The 18510-nt window shown below is 45.1% G+C and overlaps 1 protein-coding gene across 2 annotated transcripts in view; it reads right to left on the reverse strand.

Annotated features, from left to right (window-relative positions):
* The window catches only part of GNAS (GNAS complex locus), a gene marked incomplete at its 5' end in the record, with an annotated part of 161360 nt that overhangs the window by 94771 nt on the left and 48079 nt on the right, over window positions 1-18510 (reverse strand). Inside the window, 2 exons of one of the 2 annotated variants that reach the window (XM_082325562.1) lie at window positions 3280-3352; window positions 7330-8518. In XM_082325562.1, coding sequence (XP_082181688.1) covers window positions 3280-3352; window positions 7330-7468 — 212 coding nt within the window. Of the gene's footprint in view, window positions 1-3279; window positions 3353-7329; window positions 8519-18510 lie in introns of those variants that run through there. The other variant, XM_082325561.1, reaches the window with a different exon arrangement.

Consider the following 18510-nt stretch of genomic DNA (forward strand, 5'->3'; position numbering starts at 1 on the left):
TCAGTTGGTAGCGTGGCCAACTGAAGCCATCCTGCAAGAGCTGGAAGCAGGCTAAGCCCTTCCAAAAACTCCATCCAGAAAAACCTGTGCTGTAGACCATGCCTTGCTTCTCCAATATTCTACTTGGCTTACCAATGCCACAGCGCTATTACTTCCCACATGCCACCTTCACAACAGGAACAAAAACCCAGTATATTTCTGTCTCTAACTCAACTACAGATTATAAAAAGAACATTGAAAAAATTTTCAACGGTCTTTACTGTAGTTAACATGGCTAGAACTTTAACCACCTTCAAATTCACCTTAGCATTGTTAACTATTAAGCATATTAATTACCTGGAACACTTGATTCCATGCAGCTCCTCAAATAATTAATTAGCTAAAGCAATCAAGGATTGGAGTCTCAGAGGAAATTCTTCTAGTTTTGTAGAACTACATAGACTTCGCCTTGTTAAATGCTACATCTCTACATGAGGCCAATTCACCTAAATACACGACAACTGTCCCTTCATCTGTTTAGGGGCAGAATCCTAAAAACAAAACACATGAAAAATCGCCATACTCACTGAAGGAAGCTAGTACATTTAGCACTGGATATCCTGTTTAGTCACCAGAAATTAAGGAGAGTATTTGAGTAAAGCTAAATAAAAACTTCTGATTCCCTTGTTCATAGCACGTTAGACACCTTTCGTAACAGGTATCCTCTTTCTGCCTCAAACATCAGTTATCACAGGACAACCAATTCAAAGGCAAACAAGTTTTAGACAGGACTTTAAACTGGATTTCATTCAAGCCACATGAATAAGCTGCATCAACAGAAATAATTCAAAACTACAGTTATATACATGGACAGTAACATTAAAAAATGTCTCTTAATCTCCAGCATACTACAGTTTTCACAGCCTCTCTGCTGTTACTCATCCATCAACCGTGGTGGTGTATGCAAACAAGTTTATGTTCTAGAATGACTGATAAGAACATTAAGAGAAGTAACGCTTTACTTTTCCTACTCTTTCAAAAAGAACTCCATGCTGTGTCTCTCATTAGCTGAAGCCCACAAGATTTTTCCACAAGGTAAGTAGGGCAGAAAGGGAATGAATTGGGCAAAAAGGATCGCAGGGAAAGCAGGACAACGTAGGGAGCAGTAAGTTACTTTAAAAAAAATACAAGTTACTTAAGGACTAATGTGTAACTTGCAAGAACCTCAAAACACTGAAAAAGAGCCTTCTCCTCCATGTAAAGCGTATGTTATGATCTACTGATTATTTTTGGCAACAAAAACCTAAACCTAGATGCATTATAACTTATTTCCTCTACATTTTACATATACCACTTTTTAATTTGATTTTTATGGACCTGAATGTTCCAGTACATACCACCCACAAAAGGACAAGCACAAAGGACTGATTGCAAGACAATACGCTGTGGGGCAGACAACCTATGGCTCCTGAGCTGCATGCAGCTCCCAGCAATTCAGGTGTGGCTCCCACGCTGGGGTACACTATGTGACTGGCAGCACGGCTGTGCTGGCATAGGGCTGCTAGGTAATCCCAATCCCTTGTTATGAGAAGGCAGCAGAGGCTCCTGAGGCCAACTCTTGCCATGTCGCCCTGGAGTCCAGCTGCATGCTCAGCTCAGCCCCAACCTACAACACAGAAGTGAGATCCTCGAGGAACGCACCGCTGTTGCAAATCCCAGAGTGTGTCCCAGTCCCTCTCCAGATCTGCAGGCTTTGTATAATGGGTCTCTGGGCTCCCAGTTTCTCACAAATTCGGGTATGCAGCTTGCAGAGTTGAGAAGGTTATCTACCCACGTAACACACCATTCATTACACAGCAGCAGCATCTCTTTAATAGCATCTGCATCCTTAGAAAACTTAGAACTGTCTTGGTTAAATGGATTGATACTTTTAAAGGTGCCAGGGATCCTTGACTTCCACTTTCATTGATGAACTTTTTACTTAGCACCTAATGTTGAGAGGTGCTACGTCAAAGTCAACTTATGCAAATCTTTCAAGTCACGTAAGTCTTTTAAGAGGTCTTTAGTAGCAAGAGTAGCCAATGTAACAGAAACAATTCAGCAGTAACAGGATGCAGGACTGGACACTTATGAAAAACAGTCGTCTTGGATAAAGACAATATTCCCTATAAAGAGGTGCTAAAAACATGTAGCACAGAATGTGATTTATTATTAATCAGCTTGAACTTTCTTCCAAAAGACTGCGTACCTTATCCTGAACTAGCATTTGGGCATTAGAAAAAACTATTGTCCAGGCTCCTTGGCTAAACTTTTAGCTCACACATTCTTACTAAAGAATTAACTACTGAAAGACTAGTGAAAGCTTCATCTTCCCAAAAAGGCAGGATTCACAAAATAGATGATACTACTAGAGGCCAGACAATGCCAATACAAAAATATGCTTGAAAACAAGAAAGATAAAACCAAGAATATAACCTAAAGAAATTAAACACATGAAATTTCAGAGCTTGTTCTAACACCTTAAATCAATTAGAATTAATTTAGCATGTTTTGGTATACACAGACATTTGCAAGGGTAAACTAGCATGCAGAAGAATGTCTTCCTACTCCCAAGCAAGGTTAGATGAAAAGTTAGCAAACACAAATCTTTCTCAGACAAAATAATAGATTTCCATTTTCGTTATCCTAATGCCCTTCCCCTCCTCACAACTATCAAATAACTGAACAGATTTTAAGTGTGAACAAGGAAACCTTTTAGAAACATAATTTAACACAAACCTCTGGACAAGCAAACACAACAGAAGAGAAGAAAATCTCACCTATTACCCCCAAAATTCATAGTACAATCTCATTGTGTGAGGAGACAGAAACAAAAGCCTTACTTGCTCTAAATAAAGAAAACTGCATTTATTTTGTACACTAACAGGAGGCATGTTTACAGCAGTATGAATCAATGCGCTATAGCAGAGGTAAATCAGTGTCAGCCATGTTGTGAAAGAAACAGCAGTTAAAAAAAAAAAAAACCAAAACCAAAAACAAACAAAACACAAAACTTAATCAAATCAGCTATACTGAACCTTGATATAAATAATTTTATACCGTTACCTCTTACTTATTATTGGTGCATGACTTCTTCAAGTTAATGTCTATTAATCTCATCTAAAAATACGCATCCAAATTCTAGAGACCGTGAAACAGTATCAAGAAGAAAACAGACCAAGATATAAAACAACAGCAATGACTACTGTGTGGCACACAGACATAAAGTAGGTTGTAAAGTGAAAAAACGAATGCACTTACTCAGCATTAAATCCATTCACATGCAAGATCCTCATCTGTTTGACTATTGTGCTTTTACCAGATTCACCAGCACCTAGAAAATGAAAGTAAATCAATTTCAGAAGGAAGCATGAGTGATGAAGGGACACACTAGAACTTTTTCTTCAGGGTAAAATCGAGAAAGTTGGTTTTCTCAGTGCAAGACTGAAAAGTGAAAGAAAAAGAAATAATTGCCACTGGAAACTTCAGTCGTAGCTAAAAATAAATGCCCAGTTCAAGTCATATGTCAGATCTGAATCTTGGATCATTTCACTGTCCATTTTTCCAGTGTCAACGATAAAAGCAGATTGCAGGGTTTGGAAGGAAAAAGGACAACTTCAACATTTTATAGAGAACAAAACAGGGAATGTCAAAATCTGCTTGCCTTGTCACTACAATCTGATGGAGAGAAAGACTGACTGAAGTCCACACTAAACTGAAGCATTTTTGTTAGATCCTTAAAATATTTTAAGTTTGCCTGCGGTTATCATCACACAGTCAAAAGACTGTAAGTTAAATCACAAGAAATAAAATACGTGGATACTCACGACTGAAAAAGGAAAGCACCCCATTTAAGCCTCCACCCACAAAGCTACAGAAACCTCCTTCTCTAATTTGCGTCTTGTAAGCAACCTCCCACCCTCTCGACATGTTCCAAATCAATCACATACGCAACGAGACGCAAAGACCACCTTTTGTGGCTACATGCTCCAAATAGCCCCCCCACAGCTCTCCTCCGATTCCCTTATATACCTGCAGTACAAAAAAAACCCCTCCACTTCAGTTTCCATAAGTAGATGTATGCTATTTCTGCTGTGCTGCACGGATTCCAGTGCACAGGGCAACCCATCTGCCTATAGTACCCGTTTTTCCATGCACGCTAAAAAGACTCGAACAGCAGCATTTAATTGAGCTGCTCCATGCTGCCAGATCGGTAGCTTTCTATAAAAAGCAAACATATTTTTGCAAGAGTAGTATCATAACCTGGCAAAATTTAGAAAGATTCCCCTTTTCACCTCCTGGCTACTCATTTATTCTTCTCATTAGCCTATGTCTCAACAAGAGAAAATGTATGTCTGTGGCAGAATGGGCACAGAGGTACAGTCTGTATTTACAGGATGCCAGGTCTCTGCTAGTACACGCTGACAGCACAAGCCTCCATTTTGAGCCTCGTGTTCAAAACTGTATTTTAGCAGTTATATTTCAAAGTTCATTTTCTGACAGATGCACTCCCCTCTGCTTTCTCCCTTCCTTTCCTTCTCCCTCATGAATTGCTAATAGTCCCGCTCTTCTCTCCATAAAACCTGCTCGCATGTTTTGCCACCTTAGCACCAGAGCCTTACTCCTTTTTCCTCTCCTTGCTCCCTGATGTTTTGTATGCATTTAGAGAGCAGTTTTTACCTACAACTTTTTATGCAAGTGCCATTTCTCCCCTAAACCACTATTTTATAACATACACACTCTTGTCTCTTCAGGCATACTCCATCATGCAATGAAGACAGGTGGCAGAACTAATCAAGAATGAGTAACTTGCGTTAAAATAGAGATTGGGTCCTCTTCACAACTAAGAATTATTCAGGAATAGCGGTCTATGCTATAGTCATATTTCCAGTAAGAACAATTAATAACAAAATTTCAACTGTAACTCTAAATCACATCTTATAAGTATTGGGAGCCGAAATCTTTACTTCACTTAGGCCATGAAAAGGGTAGACAGTTGTTGCTCCTGCTATAAACGCATACAGTTTGGTATTGACATATCCAGGTTCTCTGGATCAGATACTTCATTTTGGCTCACTGGTGTTGTATTACATCGAAATTTCTGAATAAGTCTATTTCTATATTTGGCTACTCATTAAGGCCCTATTCTTACCAACAATTATGCATACATTTAACTTCACCACCAAGGAGAGTTCCATTAATTTCAGCGAGTCTGCTCGTGGCAGAAGGGACAAGTGTGTGTACAGTGGTGGGGCCTACAAAGAGTAGTATAAGCCCGTTAGAATATTTAGCAGCTCTTCTTTGTTGTTATTTGAACATGGTGAGAAAATATTAAGAATATTTCCAAAGTACTTGTTGTTTTAATTTCACGTGTCTTATAAAGTAAATGTAACATAATAATAGGGACGTGAGCTTTTTTATTTTTTACCAGTTTGTGTTATACTGTCCACAATTCATGACAGCTACTGCTAGAAACTGCAACAGCTGAACTATCACTTGAAAACATACACACAGATGACTTTACAGCCATCGCTAAACACCTGCAAATTTTTATTTACAAGTATCTAAACCATTTTTCAGCCACCAAAACTAAAGAAACCAAAACAAAAATCCAGGCGAGCCCATCATGTTTCTGTTTTGTGAAATTCTGCCTCTGATGAAAGTAACCCTCCTGATGACAAATGGTTTCTAGGTATCTCTAGGTAATGTTCGGCCCGAAATCTGGAAGTCCAAGACATTCCACAAAAGCTGAATTCCAAATTATCCTGTTAAAAGATTTCTGCTGGAGCCCTGGCAGACTTCTCAGTGCTGCAGGTGCTGCTGTACTCCCAGCCACTCTCCATTTACGTTAAACCTCTTTCTTCAAATTAGCATTTGAGTGATTTTACCGGTAAGAGTACACTTCCAAATTCACAACCTTCAAAAAAAAAAAAAATTTTTTTTTCCCCAACTGTGGTTGTTTCACACCAGAACTGAGTCGGCTCACTGAGGCCTAGCCTCTGCTCCACACTAAAAACCCTGCATAACATGCACAAGCGGTCCCTCGTCACGACCACAACGACCAAGATCTCGTAACTACATCTTATTTTAAAACACTACTTTAAAATACTTTCAAACAATGAGTCTGACAAACATTTTCTTGTTCTCTCCGATAACGATTTTTGGACCTTCCCCTTCCTTGAAGCCATAACCTGCGTTTCTAAACGTATCTCCTGAAAAACATGACACATGCAGGTAACCTAAATTAACCGCTGAAATAATACCTGAAACCAAGCTACAAACGCTCCCCTCCCTCCAAACGCCTGATACCTTAATTAATGGTGCGACAGAAGGAAGCCGAGCGAGCCTGCCGAGGGACCGGAGGACGTGCCCAAGACTCGCCGGGCCGCCCGCTCCCAGCCCGGCCCTGGCGCTGCTCCCCCCGCCGCGGGCACGGAGCTCCCTCATCCCCAGCGCCGGCCGCCGCGCTTCCCTCCGGGACCGACATCCTCCCTCCGTTTCCCCCAAACGATTCCCCGACTTCCTCCCTTCCTCTTCCTCCTCTCCCCGGCCTGGCCGCACAGTTCCTCGGCACCCCTGCCTCAGCCCCCGGCGAGGGGAGCGCCCGGGGCCGGCCGAGCCCCGGCCGCCTCCCGCCAGGCCGCGGTGACCGGCCTTCCCCGCGGCAGCTGCTCCCCGCTCCGCACGCCCGCGGCAGGCCCGCGGCCCCTGTCAGCGCCCTGCCCTGTTTATCTCCCAGGTTCCCCCTCGGGCCCGGCGCTCCCGCGCCCCTCGCCGGCGGCCGGCCCGGCATCCCCGGCCACCTCCTCACGCCCGGCCCCGAGGCCCGCTCCCCGCCCCGGCCTGCCTCCCCCCTCTGGCCCGGCGGCGGGGCGCTGCCCCCGCGGGCGGAGAGCGGCCCCGAGCCGCAGCCCCGTACCTGCGGGGCCTGCCCCCGGCCCCCCCCCCCCCGCCTGCGCCGCGGCGCCCCGGGTGGTGCCCGAGACCTCCCGGCCGCCGCCAGGCCGAGGAGCCCGGCAGGCTCCTCCGGACCACACCGGTCTCCTCAGCGCCGCCGGGCCCACCGCCCCGGGCGATAGCGGACCCCCGCGGCCCCGGCGGGAGCGGGCTCGCCGGCCGCCCCCCGGCCCCGCGGAACGGGTGGGCCCTGCGGCTCCGCTCCCCCCCCCGGGCCCCACCTCTCCCTCGGGCCTCCCCGTGCCCGGGCAGGGGGCCGGTGCGCAGCCCCGCCGCCCTCCCCCCGGCGGGGAAGGGACGGCCGCCGGCCCCCGGCCCGCTGCCCCGGCGCCGCGCTGCCCGCGGCCCCCTTACCCAGCAGGAGGAGCCGGTGCGTGGCCCTATAGACCTGCTTGTCCTTCTGCAGCTGCTTTTCGATCTTCTTGTTGGCCTCCCGCTGCGCCTTCTCCTCGTTGCGCTGATCCTCCGTCTTGCTGTTCCCTAAACAGCCCATCTTGGGGAGGGGGAGGCAGGGGACGCGGGGCGAGGGGACGGGAGGCGGCCGGGGCTGCCGGGGGGAGGGAGGGAGGGAGGGAGGGAGGCAGGCACTCTCCCGGGCTCCCTTCTTCTTCCTCCTCCTCCTCCTCCTCCCCCCCTACTCGCTGCTGTGGCGGCCGCTGCCCAGAGCCAGAGACATGGAGAGAGCCGAGCCCGGAGCCAGCCAAGGGGGGGCCGATGGCGATGACTTTGCTGCTGCTCCGCCGGGCCTCCTCCCCGGCAGCTGCAGCTGCTTCTCCTCCCCCGCCCCCCCGCTCAGCCCCGCGCCGATCCCCTCAGCGCACCTTTCCCCGCAGGGGGGTGGCGGCAGGGCCCGATGCGGAGCGATCCGCGGGGATCTCCGCGCTCCCCGGCCGGGCCGCCGGCTCCTCTAGAGGGAACAGAAATGCCCCCCCCCCCCGCGCCGCACGCACAGGAACAAATCCAGCTTCAGTGCCACCCCCCCAAAAAAAAATAATCCTCTTTAGATCCAAAGGCACGGGCTCCAGGCGCGGAAACCTCCCCAAATCCTCGGCGGGGAGGATCGGGAAACGTCTCTTCCTTCGCCTCTCCCCCCGCGCTGACGGGCTGAAGCGCCGAGGGGGTCACGCCAGCCCCGGCTCTCGGCGGAGGTCGGGTCCCCGTCCCTCGCCGGGCGCCGCGGGTCCTTCCTCCCTCACCGGGGCGGGGGGGGTCCAATCCAAGCCCCCCCCCTTTTTTTATTCTTTTTTTTTTTTTTCTCCTTGCTGCTGCTTTTTCACATGAGGTTTCCAGGCGGCTGAATCCTCTCGGCTTCTCCAGCAAACGGGGAGCGGGGGGAGGGAAAAAAAAAAAAAAAAAAAAAGCCCGTTTGCTCTCTCCCCCCGAACAAAACCTGTCCCTCACGGGAGGATTTTTCCCCGTCTTATTTTTCCTGCTCTCTCCCGCATTTCTTTTTTTTTTTTTTCCCCCCCTCCTCTTTTTTTTTTTTTTTTTTTTTTTCCTTCCCCCTATTGAGCGGCACCGAGGCGGCAGAGCGGCGGGGTGGGGCGAGCAGGCCCCCACTGAACCCTGGGAGCGGGGCCGCTCACGTGACCGCCGCGTCACCCGCGCCGCCGCCGGCGCCCTCTTCGAACCGGCCCCGCCGCTCCCGCCCCGCGCCGCCGCCCGCAGCCCGGCGACGGAGCTCGGGAGCCCCGCGCCGAGCGGGAGCCGGCGGCCCCCCTCCCTCGGACGGTCAGCCGCGGGGGCCGCGCAAAGGCGTCGGATGGCGAGTGGTCTTCAGGAAGGGCTTGTCGGGGTGAAAGCAGCCGGGAAAACGCTTGCAGGAGTTGGGGGTTGAACTCGTAGCATTCTGAATAAGTTTTAACGGAGCCGTGCCCCGGGGCGCTTTATACTGCACTTCAAAAATAATCATTGCAGAAGTGACTGTACTAAATACTTATGTATGTATATAGTTATACATTTTCTCAGTTGACGAACTTTGAATATCCGCCTACTGACCTACAAAACGACCCTGCAGACGCTGCTGTGCACGAATTAAGTTTTACCAGTGCCCTCATCGGGGCTGCGGCCAGGGACCCGAGTGGGACAGGGGGAAACAAGCGACCAAATGATGCCGTGTGGACCGGGGGAGCACAACCTGATGCACGCAATTGCTTCTACGTATGGTTTTACCAGCTAGCTAGCTCCATTTTCTTTTCTAAAATATTTTTTGGAAACCTCATTCTATAAACGACACGGTAGTTTTCATGCACAAGCTTATTGGTTACGTCTGGAAAACAAAGATTGGCACTTTGCTTTTTGTAAAACCTGGTTCCCTAAAATACACGGGTATTTTTTCTCTGTCCCCCTGAGGTTAATGAAATGCCCTTTATTATAGATACATTATTTATCCTCATTTGCAAAATTCATTTATCATCTACAACGCTATTCCCATGAACACACCTGCTTACATCATCCAGTTACTATATTTAGAACCACCTACAATAAAATAATTATGTGAATAGAGCAAACAACTAGAAGGTCACAGTTAGTGTCATCAGATACATCGGTTTAGTTGCCCTTGCTGAAAGAGGGGTGGACCTCAGGAGAAGCAGGGACCACCACCACCAAATCTTGGTCTTTGAGGAGTTACTGGCACTTTCAGTCTCTTTTTAAATGCCACAACTTTGGGGTACACAGAGCCTAAGAGTTTTGGAGTCAGTGGAGAGATTCTTGCTGACTTTTTCCAGGTGTTGTTTTAGGCCAAGGCAGTTTTAAAACATCTTAGAGAGACTTGGCTCAGCAATGCCCTGATTCATCTGAAGCAAAGATTATAATAATTCCTTGTATCTTTTATAGGTATTTTATTTATTTATATTGTTTCCATGTAATATACATTATTCAAATATATTTTAACTGTGGCATTTACGAGGCATGAAGGACTTGATAAAGCAGAATTCAGACTGAAAATTATAAAACCTCATAGCTTTCTTATGGTCGCAGGTATGAAGAGAATGCAGACATGCCAGTATCTGCCACCTCATGCAGCAGGGAAAATCTGCCCCAGCCTCCAGGCTTTGCTTCCCTCCAGGTCCCAAGCTGGGGCGGGGGAAGGGAGCCTATCTCAGGCTCCAAACATGAAGGAATACATAAAAAAGATAAAAGTTATTGCTGGAGATATACAGAAGGCTAAAATCTTGGTGAACAGTGAGCAGCGTTAGCGCAGGGACAGGGGAGCAGTAAATATGCCAAAGCATGCGCTGACAAGGGAGTCACTGCTGCGTAACCGCCGTTGTCCAGCAGTGCACACCCATCCCTGTCCCAAACGCGAACCGGGCCGGGCTCTGCGAGGTTAAACTCTGAACAGCCGTCAGCCACCGCGCTGGGGCACGGGAATTGCTGCCCTCCTGGCATATCTACCCTGTGCCTCTGTCCCTTTAGGCTGAACAAAGCATGAGGTAGTTGAAAAGGGAAAACACGCTCCGCTAATTCACAAAACTCCCAGTTACTTAACAACAGAATTAAGAATTAGCTCCTTGTGTTACAAGTGTTATTCAAGTCTGAAAGTGTCAAAAGCTACAGAAAACAAAAAGAAAACTCAGAAATTGTTAAACCTATCAGCAATTACAGACTTTTTTGGTCTTTCTGAAATACGACAGGACACAAGACATAAGGCACCAACCATACTTCACAAACCCACCGAAGTGCCATGAGTTTTTTCTAGCGCTGTCCTGATTAGGAGAGCATCATTTGAAAAGCGAGCATACCAACACATTAGCTCTCTCATTCTTTTTTATTTGTTTAAATAACATAATGCTGCTGATGTGTCTTTAGAGTGAATTATGTTTCTTATTGGAACTAGTTGCATTAGCTTCCATCTTGTAAAAATCCATGAACTTCAGTTTCACAAGGCTCCTGCCGTCAGAAAGGTAAGTGCAGGCAAAATCTGACCCCTAACTCACCGTAAAATTAAAGCTCACTTCTGAAGAACCTGCAGTCTTAGGAACAAATAAATGCAAAGATGAAATAACTCTATGTATGGACATAGTGCCTCTGTGATAGAAGTCTAACTATTTGAGGCTTGAAAATACTCAAAAGAGGGTGTTAAAGGACACTGCTGCATGTTAAACAGAAATATTTTCCAAGAATGCAAGGTAACATGAATGTGGAAGTGGCTGTAAGAGACATTAGAAGACTTATGCCTATTGACTCAATCCTGCACTATTTACATTAATGGGAGATAAGAGTTTATACACAGAAGGTGGTGAGCATTGCGCACTTAGGGATGAAATTCAAATTCATTGATATTTCTTCTGTGTCTGAATAGAACAGCCAACAGCCTCAGATTCTCTTGCCTTTTTTTTTCAGTCTAAAATAAATGCAAAGACTCTGAGACACCAACATGCATCTTAGCTTAAGGATTTCACAAAAAGAACAGGGGGTTTGGCAGCGTGAAACAATATTCTGCTGTGTCACTTCTCAAACCAGAAAAGATCTCACAAGGAGAGGCAGCAGGATAACTCCAAGTGAATAATATGTCAATGGAATATTTGTAGGGAACGTGTGTAGGAAAGTTTCATGTATCTATAATCTATTTCAGTCCACTTGATAACTTTAGTTAATGTCTTTTTAGTCCCATTAGCCTAACTTCTATTACATTCTAACGAAAATCATCAGATCTCTTAATTTTCTTAATTTTTTTGGAAAGAAGAATTTCATTGCAATTCTTCTCTCCATTTTCCCTCCCCAGGTTTTGCCCCAAAACCTACTGTTTGGTGTCCGATACTCAGGGAAGATTTGTAACAGTAGCCCGATCCTGTAAATAAAGATGTACTCTACTCAGTTGAGTAGTCCTATTGAAGTGCATAATTTATGCGGACTTAACTCTTCCCAGCTAGGACAACTACATTAGCTTGATTTACAAATGGTTAAAGAGATTTAGATATAAAGTAGAAGTAGACTATCAATAACAGTACAACTGAGAGAGAACTTGTTGAAAAGTACACGTGCCTTAAGCTTCCCCCACCCTATACACATAAACCTCTTTTAAGATTTATATGTAATACCTAGCAGTATAATCACTCGAAAGGACCTCAAGAAAAATACTATCTTTTTCCTATTTTAATATGTTTACTTTATATTTGACAGACCATTGCATATATTTTAATGCATTTTCCTTGTGGTAGTCTCCCTTTTTGTGCCTGAGGATATTCACACTTGTATAGGTAAGAGACAAGGAAATACTGCTGTAAAATTCACAAACTTTGGCTGGACAATGTAGATGCAAGAGTTGGGTTTGGAGTTACTATTTTCATAACAGAGTAGATTTTGAGCTTGTTGAAAAAATGCTTCCGAGACACATACTTCATGTCATTCCATTCTTTTCTCTTTGTACCTGAATGGATAAAACTTTCTGCTTACAGTTCTGATGTTGCAACGGTTTTACTCTCAATCAATCAGAGTTAGGCTCTGAATTCACTTGAGTTACTCTCTGTTTTTACAGGTGATTATGAGGCCCAGATCAGGATGTCCGTCTTACACCACTGATGCCTTCCAAACCCTCCAGGTGACAAACACCCTTATTTCCTATTGCAAACAATTCACATTTGTTAGTAAGCGGAAGGTACTGAGCAGTTTGGATGCCCCAGCCTCCAGAAAAAAGAAACAGTTAATTAGTTTTCAGATGGGACGGTTGTACAGTTCCTTACGGGCTCATGCTGTCCACAGTGAACACAACCTCCTAAACTTTTGGCTGTGAACTGTGGGGGTGGAGTTGTGACCAAACCAATGTGCTCATTTGGAAGGGAAGAGACCGACGACATCACGCTTGAGCATCCCTTAGCAACCAGACTGAAATGGCACTGCAGCTTTTGAGGAGGTTGTCAGCCCTCCTCGCCCCTGGAATAGCCTGTATTTCGGTTCCTACCACGGCTGAGGTGACACAGCAGAGAAGACAAATCTGTAGCTCAAAAAGTAAAAGCGATAGTGGTGATCTAACTGTACAATTTCCTTTGTTTCTGTTTATAGGAAATAGCCTATTTTCAGCAAGTCTTTTTCATGGAAGGATACAGAGCTCAATTAATCTGGGGAACACATGAAACAAATGGTTCTTATAGCAACGCCTTTATCTCTGATTTACTTTAGACTCTTTCCACTTGAAAATCTAGACTGTAAACTTTGTAACATTCCTCTCTATGATATCAGGATGAACCAAAAAAGAGCCAGGCTTGCATGTGTGGGAAAAAAAAAAAAAAAACAAAGAGAAAAATACTCTGATTTAAAGCTGTCAAGGAGCGGATCAGTGAACAACAAACTATGGGTCACTTCACTACAAACCTGAAAATGCAGTCACAGCCATGCATCTCAGTTATCCTAGTACTCACACCATCTCCTCCCTAGTCCTCACACCTGTGAGACCGTTCCACTCCTAAGAGTTTGGGTCAGAGCTGCTAATCATGTCAAGGTGAACTCTCAAGGGGAAGATAGTTTAATCTTTTTTCACTGAGAATCTGCAGCCCTGTAATTCCCCCACAGCTGAACATATGCTATTGTAGGATAATGTCTATACCCTGCTTTCTTTAAAAAAACCTATGCATTCTTCTCCACTCTGTGATTCACTTGAAATTTATTATCTTTGTATATCTTTGTAAGAAATGAAGATTTTAGAGGTCCTTTTTTTTCCTGCTAAGGTTTTCAAGGGATATAAAGTACTGGGAAAAAATAAACAGTGAGTGAATTTATATTAGAAAGGTGCAGGAGAAGTTCCCCCTGTGCATAGCACCTTTGAGGATTAAAATCTTATGCAGAAATAAGAAGTAGCTGTGAATTCTTGCTAAGTAGCCTACATTACCCAACACTTCGTTTTGCTGTCCTACAAATTCACAGTGCCATGGCTGAGCAGTTCGAACAGACTTCCCTCTTTTAAAAGCAGGGATTACCTCTGGGACCAACTGACTCTTTCAGTTAAAGGACATTTTTAATAGTACAATCTGTATATTTTTGTGTATTGATACCTCTCTGGTTTGAAGTCTGTTAAAATTTTTAACTTTAGAAACAAAGAACTGTGGGCCTTCATCCTGGGCCATAGAAGTGCCTGGTAGCTGAGTATCAAACCTATCAGTCTCAATGTATTTAATCCCCAGTAAACTTAGTCTTTAATTAGTTATATATGAAGATTAATTAAGGTTCTGATTTAGACTTAGATCAGTGGGGTTTTTTAATCTGCTTTGAACACTAAAAAGGCTCCCGTGGCCCCTTGCAGGGACTGAGGTCTGCTGCTCACGCTTTCCTTAGATGGAGGCATCCTCCACGAGCTATCGTCCTGCAAAATCCTTTGGACTCTTGGAAGAACGAAACTTGGTGATAAAAAGGGAGACGGTTTCAAAGTCTCCAAGTTACCCTTTGACCTGCTGAACAAGGAACCCTTGAGTAATCTCAAGCCCGTTTAAAGGAGAAACAAACAAATTAAAGCCAAACAATAATCTAAAAAGGAAAAACAAAGCAAACAGATTGGAATTGGAGCAAGAATCCAATGTGGGGTTTTTTTCAGCTGTTTTCTTTGGTGGCCAGAACAAAAAACATTTTAAAAAGCATTAAAAGGTAAACAAGGTAGGAAATTAACCCATTATCAATCAAACCCAGGGAGGGCAAAGCAGGGTCATCAAGTAAAACGATGAGTTTGTCTGTCATATGGGAAAGAGTGAGCCTATCCGTGCAATGAAATGAGCACTGTCAGGAAGAAATTAATGCACCACTAATGTATTCAATAAAGAACAAACACAAAACACTTAAGTACAGATACTCCAAAACAAACAGAATGAAAAGGAGATACTTCCCTCTCTGGCAAAGAAGAAGATTTTTTCCATACAGAAATTCTAAACTTGAGAGGGATTTGTGTTTTGTTTTTAAATAAAAACAAGCCCAAAGTCTACTAATAGAATTAACCAAGACCTTCCTTTAAACCAAAATAAAAAACCCCTTGCCTTCCTCCTTTCACTTCGAGGCTTTTCCTCAGAAACATTAAAAGAGACTTTAAGGAACTCATGGGATTATGGAAATAAACCACTGAGTAAGAGCTTTTCATCTAGTAGCTTTTCTTATTTTCTTGCAGGTTTTTTTCCTGATATTCCTTCTCACTACTCATGCGTTCTGCACTGCACTTCATTAAAAAAAACCCTCTTATGTAACAGAAGTAGCAGCACATCCTAGCTCTCCACATAACACATATGGAATGCCGATTACAAAAAAAAAAAAATTGGAACAAATCTTTTCTCAGATTTAGTTTCAATATTTGTCAACATTCACTCCAGGCCCACCCCCAACTGCAAAATTTTTCATGAAGAATTATTCTGCTTTAATCCTTGTTACGTTTGGGTCACAAAACCCACAGAGGCAGTAGTAGTAGAGGCTGTGTTTTCTAAATACCAGGTTATAGTTAGCGCCTGCAAAGAGCACGAAACTCCCAAGCCTTTCCCCCGCCGAGGGGGCCAGCAGAGGAGGAGAGGCTCCTGGCTTCACCTCTCCCGCACACAAGGCAGCCAGGCAGCCCAGCACCGGCCGCAGCTCCCACCGGAGCAGGGGGGGAGCTGGGGCTGAGCGTAGCTTAGGCTCAGCCTGACCCAGCCTGCGCTCCAGCAGCACGGTGAGCTATCCCTCCGTGCTAAAATTATTTATTACTGACACTGCATTCTCATTTTATAGCGCATAACAGGAAGGGGAATAAGAGGATTGTTAAAATAGTTCTTGCTAAGTTGTCACACAGGTTTTAATGCGCTGTAAACATTCCTCTCCCTCTTTTACATTTTTTTAAATAGAACAACGTTCAGGCTTTCACAGTCAAAATAACTTTACATTTTAATGCTAGCAAACCACAACACTCTCAATACCAGGAGCCATTATTAGAGACGATCTGCAAGGAAAACAGAACTGTGATTTTGCTCCCTGTCTCTGCACTGCTAAAGGCCTGAAAGTGTTCCCTTTCAGAAAGGGTATTTTCTCCCGTCTTTTTCTTTAGATGGAAAAATGTTAAGCCTAGATCCTAAAATTACATACAGACACAATTATAGAATAGGGGTCTTTTGTACCCTATTTTTCCTGGAAGAATCCGGCTGTCTGGCAAACTAACAGCATCATTACTTTTTAAGTGCCTTGATGTTAAATTAGGGTGCCCCACACACCCTAGGGCAGTTGCAGAATTTAGACCCTTTCCCAGTGTTCCAAATAAGTCTTTCTGGTGGGGGGTTTTTTGTGTCTTAGATTTTAGAAATGTATATAAAACAATCGATTATCTCCAAGTCTTTAGGTGTGCAATGAAAGGTTTCCCTCGTTGCTCTATCTCAGCCAAAGCCAGGAAAGAGACCCATTGCCAGGCCTGTGGGAACCAGGCAGGAGTCAGGGTCTGGACCCAGCTCCAGCCCCAGGCTGGGTCAGAAGCTGTGGTCCACCACTGGGCTTTTGCTTCTGCCACATTAAAACCAGCAGAGGTGAAGGACTATCCCCTCCTATGGACCCAGCTCAGGGGGATGCTCAGGCCTCACAAAATGTCAATGTTTGAACACTCACAAAATGTCAGTGGAGAAGAGATGAGCGGAACAGGATCCAGGAGACCTGATCTACTGCAGATGGTTCGATCCACCACAGCCACCGATCCGTGTGTGACCTTGGATGAACCGCTTCCCCTTTCTGTGCCTCTTTTTCCAACTATCCTTTATCTGCCTCTCTCATATAGGTTGTAAGCTGTTTACTTCTGACATGTCTGCACAGTATCGAGAACCAAGGGGCCCTGAGCTCACTGGTGACCTTTAAGCCCTTCTGCTACACGTTTCATCATAAAATAATTATTCAAAAAGGAAGTAATTTTTTTTAATAGTCTGTCTTCCTTTTCTTAACACCTCTTTAACTCAGGCATTCTCAGCAACATTAGATGAAAAAATAGGCTCTGTTCAAAATCTTAACACTGTTTTTCTTAAATGAAAACGCTGAGAAAGCTGCTAGTATTCTGTTGAGTCCTTCTCCCACAGGCCCTCCAGCAAAACCAGGGAAAGCTAGAATCAGCATGCTTGCTACATTTAAAGTACCACACAAAGATACTTTTTATTTTGAAAATAGAAAAAAAAATGCCTGCACGGTTCTCAGTCTTTCTTTGTACACCATAAAGCACCAAACAGGGCAGAAACACGGTGCTGTGTTCTTTTGCAGGTCACCTCCAGGTTTGCTTTATGCTCTCTGGTGTTAAAATAATGAATTTGTTTTTCCATTGCTCTGTGCATGCTCTCTTGTCTAAGAGTGACCTATCCGCTTCTGAAGCAATCGGCTTTTTACAGCTTAGTCTACGCTATGTAAACACAGAGCAAGTGGCGCGGCTGAGCCCCCGGTCCTCAGAGGCGAGGAGCTCACGCCACCCCTGGGACCTGAGCCCGCTTTCCGGGTGTCAGCCCCGAGCGACCGAGCTCCCTGCAAGCCCAGGGTGAACGAAGACTGCAACGCTGCACGTGGGGAGCCCCCCTCCCCTTGGCTCAGTGGCATCATAGCTATGACAGCAGCAGGGCATCGATGGAAAGCCACCTTGCCCTCAGAGCGGCCAAGGATCCAGGGATGCTGCAAGGGACAGGGCATCCAAAGGCTTTTACCCCGCTGCCACCACTGCTGCCTTCTTCAAGCTGCATCTCATCTACTGGCCCATGAACCAGAAGAGTGACCGGTAACGCGCCCTGCTGTCATCCAGCAGCCCTGGGGTGACGGCACAGGGACACCTCCTCCCTGCCGCCTGCCCCGTGCTGTGGGGCATCTGGAAGATGCTGAGTCCGTCCCAGCACCGGCAATCCCAGGCTGGAGGCAGGGCCCTCCTGCATGGCTGCATTTCACACCCTATATATAAAATACACAGCCGTACATTTATTCTGAAAAATTCTTTCTATGAATTGGTGTTACTGAGGGATATATATATACTAACTCCATACATGTGAGAGTTAAGGAAGATTTGTCCAAGGAACTACTTCCAGAGGAAGTGCTGGGCAGCCACATTATTTGTTTTGTTTAAAATGATTTCAGGCTCGATAATGTCTCTTTATCAAAACTACACATGTTCTGAGCATGCACAGTGCTGTGTGTTGTGAGGCGTACAGGAAGGGGTGGACTTAATTTATTTCTTTATTATGAATATCGTGGTGCTGTAAGGAGAATCTTGGCCGACAGCATGAAATAAAGCCAAACTTTCAGAGGATATTTTGGGGCCTGAAGTTCTCGTGCTGCCTTTTTGAATTCAGTCTTAAATTCTGTATTCCCAATCCTCTGTTCTGTCTGCACCATCTCATGAATGGACATGTGTATTATTACAGAGCTGAGCAAGTACCTCATAACGTTTGCCATTAATACTCATTTGAAAGAAAAATGGAGTTTAAGCTTCCTGGTTTTGCTTTCCTTGAGTGAGGAAACTAGTGAGGGAGTTTATAAATTCACAGTTCTGGCAGGCAAAAGGGACCAAGGCAATTGCGACACACCAAAAATAGTTCTCCCTCAAAATGATAACCCCATTTGATTTTGCAAACACCATCTTGG

This window comes from Platalea leucorodia (genome assembly GCF_965183815.1).
Source record: "Platalea leucorodia genome assembly, chromosome: 13".
In the NCBI taxonomy this organism is placed as follows: Eukaryota; Metazoa; Chordata; class Aves; order Pelecaniformes; family Threskiornithidae; genus Platalea; species Platalea leucorodia.